Genomic DNA, 10,509 nt, shown 5'->3' with positions numbered 1-10,509 from the left:
TCTGATTTTCATTATTACTGAAACAGGTGTTGTTACACTTCAGTATTGTGATGCAAAAAATTTGAGCAAAATGTATAGCACGTAGAATTAAAAAGGTTTTGTCGGACATTATTCATTCTAATCAGACAGGTTTTTTTTGCATGCACAATACATTAGAGATAATGTAAGTACATTAGAGATAATGTAAGTACTGGAAACAATAGAACACTATGACAAAACTGGGAAACAAGGCCTGCTATTCATAACTGACTTAGAAAAGGCTTTTGATAAAGTACGCCTGGAGTTTATATATAAATGCCTGGAACATTTCAATTTCAGAGAATCTATTATAAAATGGGTTAAAATCATGTATAGTAACCCTAGGTATAAAATAGTAAATAATGGCTACTTCTCAGAAAGTTTTAAACTGTCAAGAGCAGTAAAACAAGGTTGTCCACTATCAGCACATCTATTTACTATGGCCATCAATTTTTTTGCTATTAAAATTAGATCCAACAATAATATCAAGGGATTAGAAATCCAGGCCCTAAAAACAAAGGTGTCATTGTACGCTGATTGTTTTTTAAAATCCACAACTTGGATCCCTCCACAGCCTCAGAGGATCTAGATAATTTTTCTAACCTCTCTGGATTACAACCAAATTATGATATGTGTAGTATATTACGAATTGATCACAATTTTTTTATTTTTTATTTTTACATGGTTACCAATTTGAACGACATCTATTGCAAGGTAAATCAATGTTAAAGTTTACATAGCTGGCCATAAATGGATGTTAAAATGTACTTTATGGGTTGGTTAAGTAAGTCTTCTAACCCATCACTTTCTACTACATATGATGAAATTATATACCTTAAAAACTAAAGTGTATTAGAATTCCAGTCATTCCAATAAATGTTATACCCCTTGATCTTCAAGAATAGGACTTGGAAGTATAGATTAGCCAAATTGTTTTACCCAAAACTAAGCACGTATTAGCCAGCACTATTCTGTTGTTTATGATTTTGTTGTTATGGAGGACTGATTGGGCTCATTGTTTCGAGTTGAAAAATAAATGCTGCGCTCATGGAATGTCATGATTTGAGCACTACTGAAAAGTGCTATTTACATGTGAAAAATGAATATCATAAGCTGCATTTGCTATAGGCCTGTTGTTTACCTTTTTGTTGGTGACACTGATATCTTGATAATAGTCAGCTGTTTAAAGGGAAAATCCAAAGATGAAACAATAACAAAACGGTCGTCCTGCCTGTGTTTTGGTAAAAAGCTGAGGAATGGGCCTGGAGAAATGTAACCACTCTCAGATTAAGACAGAGCTATGAATGCAATTACTGACCATCCATGATTTAAAAATGATTGTTTTGACCATGTTATGAGGCTATACAGTGTTTGTTTACATTTACAATGTTTACAAACATTGGGGGAAAACAAGCTTATATTTTTGGTTCTCATGGAGTGTGACAGTTGAACTCACGAGGCATTTATAATTTATATTCTTCAAGAATCAATGGATATATACACTACCGTTCATAAGTTTAGGGGCACTTAGAAATGTCCTTGTTTTAGAAAGAAAATCACATTTGTCCCATTAAAATAACAGAAAATTTATCAGAAATACAGTGTTGCCATTGTTAATGTTGTAAATTACTATTGTAACTGGAAATATCTACAGTTGAAGTCGGAGGTTTACATACACCTTAGCCAAATACATTTAAACTGTTTTTCACAATTCCTGACATTACATTCTCGTAAAAAAAAATCCCTGTTTTAGGTCAGTTAGGATCACCACTTTATTTTAACAATGTGAAATGTCAGAATAATAGTAGAGAGAATGATTTATTTAAACTTTTATTTCTTTCATCACATTCCCCAGTAGTTCAAAAGTTTACATACACTCAATTAGTATTTGGTAGCATTGCCTTAAATTGTTTGACTTGGGTCAAATGTTTCAGGTAGCTTTCCCCAAGCTCCTACAATAAGTTGGGTGAATTTTGTCCCATTCCTCCTGACAGAGCTGGTGTAACTGAATAAGGATTGTAGGCCTCTTTGCTCACACACGCTTTTTCAGTTCTACCCACAAATGTTCTATAGGATTGAGGTCATGGCTTTGTGATGGCCACTCCAATACCTTGACCTTGTTGTCCTTAAGCCATTTTGCCACAACTGTGAAGTATGCTTGGGGTCATTGAGTGGTTGAAAAACTAGTTTTAATGACTCTAACAAAAGTGTATGTAAACATCCAACTTCAACTGTGTGTGTGTGTGTGTGAGTGTGTATGGATGTAGCAACTACAGATTGCCCCTTTTAAGTATATCAAAAGTGTGCAAGCTTCCATTTAGTGTCCATTAGACATATGGATTTTTTTTTCATTAGCATCAATTAGATTGAGCAATAAAATCCCCAATTTATTCCATAGGCTTGGATCCGCACTATGCAGCTGTTGCAAGAGCACATTTTTCACTGGCTGTCCACTGGGTTCAAAAACAATGATTGATAGTCAAATTAACTTTGAATTCAACCATTACTGGGTTCAAATACACATTTCGATTTGTGAACAGCCATCCACAACAACCACAATATGTAAAGCGAAATAGCTAAATGAGAGCAGCAGTGTGATTCACATCAATGCGTTATGTAGATATCAATAATAAGTGATATCCGTATCACCGTAGACTAAACCACTGCTGTCATCCTTACCTCCAAGCGTTTATTCAAGTTGGATAATCTTTGGATGCCGACAGCAGTCACACCATTGTGGGAATGGCTTGAGACATGGCTTGGACTGACGCCTACAAAAGACTATTCCTGCTCTTTTCCTGCGATCAATCAAACACACTTGATGTGTCATCATAGTGGCCTCTGATTTGAATGTCATTGAGAAAACAGAAAGTGTCAAATATAATTTTTTCGCAAACATCCTTTCTGAATTTAAAAGTAATTCTCGAAGTAATCATCTAGTTTTCAAAAGTATCTGTAATCTGATTACAATATTTTTGCTGGTAACGTAACGATTTACAGTTACCGTTTTTTGTAATCCCTTACATGTAATTACATGTAATCCGTTACTCCCCAACCCTGTTGATGGGTTAGAATCGATTTTCCAGCTCTGCAACACTAACTTGACCAAATTCAAAATAGCATTGTTACTGTATATCTTGTATACACAAATATGATAATTCAATGTTGGCATTTCACTTCTGAGTTCTACTAGTGAAATAGTCATTGGAATGATTGGCAATATCTGAAGGTTTTGTTATTAGTGATCCCATCAACTTTTCTGCCCATAATATAATTGAAGGTAGTGCAAAGTCTTTTCCCATTGTGTTTTGTCGTTTATCTTGGTTTGGTAATATAATGTAATCTTTTTTTGTTAAGTTTAGTCACAAAATCACAACGGGACAGTAAAATGTCAAAATGTCTCAATTGATTGTTTGCCAACTCTTTTACCTAATTTCTTTGAACCATACCATTTTTCAATTAATTGTCAATCCAGGGGGCGTCAAACAGTTATCTTAATTAACAGGTACATGCTTGTCAACAATTGGCATTACTCATTTTTATTCAAACGTCCAGTGCTGTATCTGGATTCAATTCCTCGTACACATCAGACCAACATACATTTTTTACATCTTCGACAAGAAGATATAAGATCTCTTATAAATTACTTTAGGCCCAACCTTTAGCACTTTGGCTTTCCTTGTTATTGCCACAATGTTCACAATGGTCACTACAGCCAATGGGAACTGATATTGCTTTGGAGCAAAGCTCTCCAGCGTTAGTGAAGATATGATCAATCAGTCAGGCACTTATGAGTGTCAGTTGGTATATATGCGTGTGTGTGTGTGTGTGTTTGAAACTTTCTTTCCATTGAACATGCCATACAAATAAAGGCATTTTAATTAATTATATGAAGAGTGCCTTGGTCCTCCTTTTTGCTGCATTTGTGTGACGTTGTGCTGAAGCTACAGACTCAGAAGCTTGGCTCTCTCACTCCTCCCAAGCTTTTGGGAGGGAGCGTGGACATTGAGTTTGTCGTAGGAAATGTCCCCACGCTCTATGGCAGCTTGCATAGCTGGGATAGGTTACTTCTGCCTCTTGCACACATCTTCAGAGAAGTACTCTTTGAGGAAGATGTTGGTTCCTCTCAAGTTTTTGGCAATCTCCAGAACAGCCATGTTGTCCTCGAACCTTAGGACCTTGACCACTATCGGTCTGAGTCTGTCACATTTGGTCACACAAAGGTAACCTACTGGTCACAGTAAAAAGGTCTGTTTTGATTGTTTGATTTGTTGACTAGCTATGTGAATTCAGTAACGGTGACTCTCAAGGGCCTTACCTGAGAAAATCTTGGATCAGCTAAAAGATTTAAAACATATATATTTTTTAAATATACAGTTGAAGTCAGAAGTTTACATACACTTACGTAGCTAAACTAAGGATTTCAGTATATCATCAATCTTATTAACACAACTATTATTAGCATTCTGCAGCAATATTATGCCTACTATATAGACACCAATGGAGGCCACTCAGGGGAGGACGGCTCATAGTAATGGCTGGACTAGCTGGAAATTTTAATGTTTACCTTTATTTAACTAGACAAGTTAAGAACAAATTATTATTTAAAATAGCGGCCTACCGCAGCCCAACCCTAACGATGCTGGGCCAATTATGCACTGCCCTATGGGACTCCCAATCACAGCCAGTTGTGATACAGCCTGGAATCGAACCACGGTCTGTAGTGACGCCTCTAACACGGAGATACAGTGCCTTAGACCGCTGCACCACTCGGGAGCCCCTGGAATGGTGTTGAATGGCTGGAAAGGAGTATAGTGGCTGGAAATGTATCATACACATCACTCCATTCCTGCCATTATTATGAGCCAACCTCCCCTCAGCAGCCTACACTGACAGACAGAGAGGGAGTTGACAATTGTCATAACTGGGTTGTTCCACAAAAAGTTCCTTTTGCGTCCCTTTGATATTTTAATTAGAAGTTGTCCACCAATATTGAATTTTAAATGCTTGTTATAATAAATGAAGTTCCCTATAATATAGACCATACTGAGAATATTTTATATGAGGAATTTAGGCACTTTAGCAAGCCTTTAAACATTTTGTCATGTCCCTCTGTCAACCCTGTATCACTTTAGGAAGATTTTAACCCACTTAATCCCAAAATGTATCCAAGTTCACCCTCATCGTGAAGCCCTAGTTATTTTGTTGCTTTGACAAAGTCATTTCTGAAGAAAATTATTTTTTGAATGTGATTAATGATTCATTTACATCTGTCCCTCATTAAGGTCAACCCTGTTACGTGAAACTATTCAACCCTGTTATGGTGAAACTATTCCTTTAAAAATATTTTAACATTTAATAGTAAAAAAGTAGGTCAGCTGGTTCTACTCTTTTTGGACATGTTTTGGTGTTGTGTGGTGGGAAACTGAGTGGGTGGATTAGAAAATGTCAACCCCATAGACAGGCTAGAATTGTTTTTATAATTTCAATTTTTTGGTGAATCTTGATTCAATTTCCACTCCCGGTCGTACACAGCAAGCTTCCATTCCCCCGGTCACAAGTAGATTTATGGCTGATTTAAGAAATCGTCAACCCTGTTACTTTATTTGGCACTTACTATAGTATTTCTTTTAAATAATTTAACCTCTTATGAAGTTGAACATGTGCTCTTTCTGACAGAATGTTCAAATTAAGTCTTTTCAACCAGGCACTGAATTGGTGGAATGACCCAACTGACATTTTGAAGCAATTTTCCTCCCTGGAATTTATTTTGTGATACCAGTATTCTGCGCAAAGGAAAAGGAACACTGACTCTTAACCTGTATTCTGATAAGAAGAACTAGTCTACAGGCTGCACCTACAAAATGATTCACTCTGGCAGGAGAGCTCTAGAACCTTTTATAGATCTCCTCTTCTATCTGGTGGTGGTTGTTCTGAATTGCAGGCAAAGTTTTTTTCAATGTAGAATAATAATAGCGCTTGTGTGCTTTAATGTACTGTTAAAACCATGCATCAAACTTTACACACAAACTACTTAAAAGTTGCCCGTGATTATTACAATGATACATTTTTGGGGTCTCACTTTATTTGGATCGTCCAGATTTTCCATCTGTAGATGGTCATACTATACGTTGATAAGCAACTGCTTGCTAAGGTGACGGTTAGGTTTTGAATAAGGGTTAGGGTAAGGGTTAATGTTTAGGGTTAAGTTTAGGGTTAGAGCTAGGGTTAGTTGAAATGTTACTGATAGTCTGTACAGATGGACTATCCAAATTAAAGTGTTACCCATTTTCGTGGTCATATCACTCCCACTACTTGACTAACATGTGAGTCACGTGTTGAAGTGCCAGACACGTGTAGGCAACATGTCAAATTCATTGACAGTGAAAACACTCCAAAAAGCTTCTCAAATGATTGACTGAAAATGTTACGCAATCACTGCTTGTTTTGTTTGCATTTCAACAAATCAATCTAAAGATCAGTCTGTCTGTCAGGTGACAGGCCAGAGATTAACATGGCTTATAAAAGGTGAAATATTCCCTTGTCTCCCTCTGTACACTCAAACACACACACACACACAGAGTAGATAAACAAGACAACATTGCAATACGAGTGCATCAACCATCTTTATTCGTCATTTCTTACATGCTACACCACCTAACAGTCCACAGTCAGAATGAACGTGTTCTGTACAAAGCATCAGGTGTTCTAGGTGACAGTTGTCTTCCCCTAGAGCCCTTCATTAAGTACAGAATGGATTCAAACAATCGTTCAATCTTTTCTGTTTACCCACCTCTCATTCTAGACGGTTTCTTTTGCTAGTTAAAAAGTATTCCCGATCATTTGTTAGTTGAAAAAAAAAAAAAAGTGTTCACTATTTTGTTAGTTGAAAACAGTTCACTCTTTTGCTCATTCACAAAGAGTGCATTATACATATGTGCAATATTGCCAAACTAAAATAACTCAGTGACTAACTAAACACACATCCTCACAGCTGTAAGCAATGGATACTGACGTTTGAAAGCTTTATCTACATAACACACTACTGCTCCAAAACACCTGAGAGTTAATTAAATTGCAAAAGTAAAATGTTAGTGAGATCCCAATTTTTTTGGAGGCCAAATAAAAAAAATCTGAACTATCAATAATGTATTTGAACCAAATTGGTTTTGCTAACGCTGAGTATAACAACTTTGGTTCAGGTCTATCTCTCCCAGCCATCATGCCAGTTTGTTCAGCATAGGCAACTACTGCTACATACTCCTTCCAAAGCTCTCGATATTTTGAACTTAGGGGGTGGTCATATTATAAGTCCCTCCCGTTCCCCTCTCCCCAGCCGGACATCAGACAGACGCCACTAGAGCGTAGTTTCTGCGCCTGCCTTCACTGTGGATGGAGGGAGCAAAACAGAGCAGGAGAAACATTAACATAATCACCCCATACACTCCTGGGAGGGTGACACCAACGCACTGACAGAGAAGGAGATGGTGGAGGACACCCACCTTGCCGTCTTACCATCACTATGGTCACATCTAAAATGCAATCCTTTTCCCCATATCGTAATGGGTTTAGGCTTGGCATTCACCTACCACACCCAATGTGTGTCCTCCCATCTCTCACTCTGTCAGGGGTGGCTTCACGGTCCCAGGGTAATACTAGTTGGTAAGATGTTATAAGAGCGGTTCACCCCGGGTGTGTGTCTCACAGATGTTAATCTGAGGCCTATAAGGTATAGCAAGGTAACTGTCACAGAGCCATGGCCCTGCTTACAGCAGCCCTCACCCTCAGCTCTCAACACCCAGGGGTCAGGCTCACATGACTGGCTGAGGCTGCTGTCAGTCAGCGAGGGACGAGCGTCACTGTCAGGTCTCCCTGAGGCCCATCAGTCCCTGTCACTGTCAGGAGGCGGGCAGCGCCTCATCACAGTGTCAGAGCCCGATTGGCTCGTTGCTCACCCCATCGCCAAACAGCCTCCGTCAGTGTCAGCATCAGCTGGCCTTGGAAGAGGGACTTAGATCAGACCCCTCCTTCCACTGTCAGCTGTGCTCCACCTTTCACCTGGACCTCCCCTTCACTCAGGGATTCTGCATAATATGGCCTCGCTGCCCTTCCTGGGGCATCTGGCCCAGTTGCACCGCCTGCTGACCCATATGCTCCTGACCAACGTGCAACTGGCCATGGGCCTGGCCGTGTTGGAGCCCCTCACTGTCATGTTGGTGCTGCTGCTCGGCCCCATGATCACGACCGTGACCCATCCCCCTCTCACCATGGTGATTGTGACCATGGCGATTGCCATTGTGACCATGGCGGTTGCCATTGTGACCGTGACCATGGTGATGATGGCCGTGTCCACCATGAGTTGTCTCCCTTCCGGTGACTGGCTTCTCCTCTCCCTCAGGCTTCGCCTCTACTGTCCTGTTGCACTCTGCTGGGATCTCCTTGCTCTGTGTGGGGGAAAAGAGGGGTCTCGGTTTGTTTTCCATAACTCAGAGCTAATTCTCACATACAAACACAGACACGCCCAGTGTGTGTGTGTGTGTGTGTGTGTACCTCATACGTGCAGTCCCCACAGACGCGTGTGCAGTAAGTCTCCTTGATGGCGTTCTCTACATAGGGAGTACCCAGGATGGAGTAGGGCAGGGAGATATGGTAGGTCAGACGACCACATCTGGGTGAGAGACAGAGAGAGTAGAGAGCGAGAGAAGGATAATTGTTAGGGGAACAGACAGCATGATGAGCACAGTTTGTATTTCTGAGAAGACTGACCGCAGACAGACAGAGAGACCACAGTCTGGAGCTGACCTGTCATAGATGAGGAAGTCATCCTTCTCTCCGGCCAGGGTCTGCCACACGTCTTCCTGTTTGGGCTGTTGTTTGTATAGCGTGATGTTCTCAGACAGTTTCTGCCTCAGCAGGGTGTGTAGGCGCTGGGCCTGCTCACCCTGGTGGTTCACCACCATATAGGTCACATTCTCCAGACCCTGACCCTCCAGTTTCAGGCGCAGCCCATCCAATCTGCTCAGAGGAACACGACAGGGAAGTGAAACATGAGGATATGGAGAGATGGTCAAAAGTAATCACCAAATAACAAAAAGAACAGGCAACAACCACACTCCACTACAGGTAGGAAAGTGGCTAAGGTTCCAAAATGGAACGAGCCCTATCTGGTTCACTTACAAGGATGCCTGCACCAAGCAGAACAATCAACTGGCCTGGAGTAGGGCCACCACCGTGACCTGGCCCAAGACCTCCTTCATAGGCTCCACCTCCCCAATACTCCAACCAGGTGGCTGCTTACAGCGGGTCCCTTCCCCCTCACTCTCTGTTCCGCCCCCAGGGAGCAGGCAGAGAGCCAGGAGCAGGCTTAGTCCCGCCCACATCACGGTGCTGCACCGCAGGCTTGATCTGCTGAGGGGGTGCATGAGATATATATATAGCAAGTCAGGTACGAGTCTGCTCAGGTAATGAGGACAGGGTTTGTAGAGTAGTTCAATGCCATGTCACAATTTTCTGTGTCCCAATACCGTGCCTGGTAGTAGGACACAAGATAGTTAAAGATCAACTCAATTTTGGCTTGCGTCCCAATCTTCCTAAATTTCGTCTCTTTCCCTCAGTCATTCCCTTATCAGACGTATTAATTAAAAGCAATGCTGCCTGGAAATCAGTTGTATCAATGGCATTAAAAAAAAAGACAAAGAAAAGGTATTTATTTGCTGACATGAAAAGAAATGAGGGATTAGTATGAAATGTTTTACATTTCTAGACATTATAGGGATAGATGTTGTTATTTTAGAAAGTATATTGCACAACCAAAGGCATACTGATGAACGGCAGAAAAATAAAGTTCTGTGAGGCTGGGTAAGTGCAGAAAGTTCTCTTTCGTTCTCTGCGTATTCATATTTTAGAAACACACAATTGCCAATCAACTGGAAATGATCAAATACAGCCTATATGCCATATGGAGACAACACAAGCAAAATAACAAAGCTAAATAAGTAGCAAAACACTTGGTCTCAATTTGTTCAAGTGATCGGGTATCACAGGGTTATATACGTCAAAAAGAGAGCGAGTTAATTAAGCTCGGTCTTATCAACATGCACAAAAAGTTAGGAAATTATTTTGCAGTCACTTACTGTCTAGTAAAAAGTCCCTCGGTCGGCTCAGCTCGGTCTAGCAGTAGCTTCTGGAAGAACAACAACCCTCAACTCTCTCTGCTCTCCCTTTTATGCTAGCAGTGTTGTTTTCCTGCCTGCCCGAAAGGAGGACAAAGTTCAACAAGGGGTCTGTGCAGATTCCTGCACTACAGCAGTTTAATAAGTTACTTTTTTTGTAATACCATCATACTGTAGTTAATAGTTTATGGTCATCACATTTGAATTGAAAAGTGTTTATGAAGGGAGTACACAGAACACATGGAAAGTAATCTCGGCCACCAGCCAGCTCTCTGTCTGTCGAACTTTCTGGTTTTCACAGCGCCTCCGAACCGGACTT

The 10,509-nt window shown here is 40.5% G+C and overlaps 1 protein-coding gene across 2 annotated transcripts; it reads right to left on the bottom strand.

The window, feature by feature from the left end:
* Window positions 1–6,625: 6,625 nt before the first annotated feature.
* Window positions 6,626–10,286, bottom strand: LOC112248822 (selenoprotein P). 2 transcript variants are annotated; one of them, XM_024418156.2, is made up of 5 exons: window positions 10,152–10,286; window positions 9,196–9,426; window positions 8,821–9,033; window positions 8,569–8,686; window positions 6,626–8,462 (listed from the first exon to the last, which is right to left on the bottom strand). In XM_024418156.2, exons 2-5 carry the CDS (start codon window positions 9,396–9,398, stop codon window positions 7,785–7,787), a joined length of 1,212 nt encoding a protein of 403 aa, XP_024273924.1. In that variant the 5' UTR covers window positions 9,399–9,426; window positions 10,152–10,286; the 3' UTR covers window positions 6,626–7,784. The 2 variants fall into 2 exon arrangements, with proteins under 2 accessions (XP_024273924.1, XP_042176682.1); XM_042320748.1 differs by having other exon boundaries at window positions 7,803–8,462.
* Between the last annotated feature and the right edge of the window lie 223 nt (window positions 10,287–10,509).

The sequence above is a fragment of the Oncorhynchus tshawytscha genome, linkage group LG04, assembly GCF_018296145.1.
Source record: "Oncorhynchus tshawytscha isolate Ot180627B linkage group LG04, Otsh_v2.0, whole genome shotgun sequence".
Taxonomy (NCBI): domain Eukaryota; kingdom Metazoa; phylum Chordata; class Actinopteri; order Salmoniformes; family Salmonidae; genus Oncorhynchus; species Oncorhynchus tshawytscha.
Note: the sequence above shows the minus strand (reverse complement) of the source record. Positions and strands in the feature narration are given on the sequence as shown.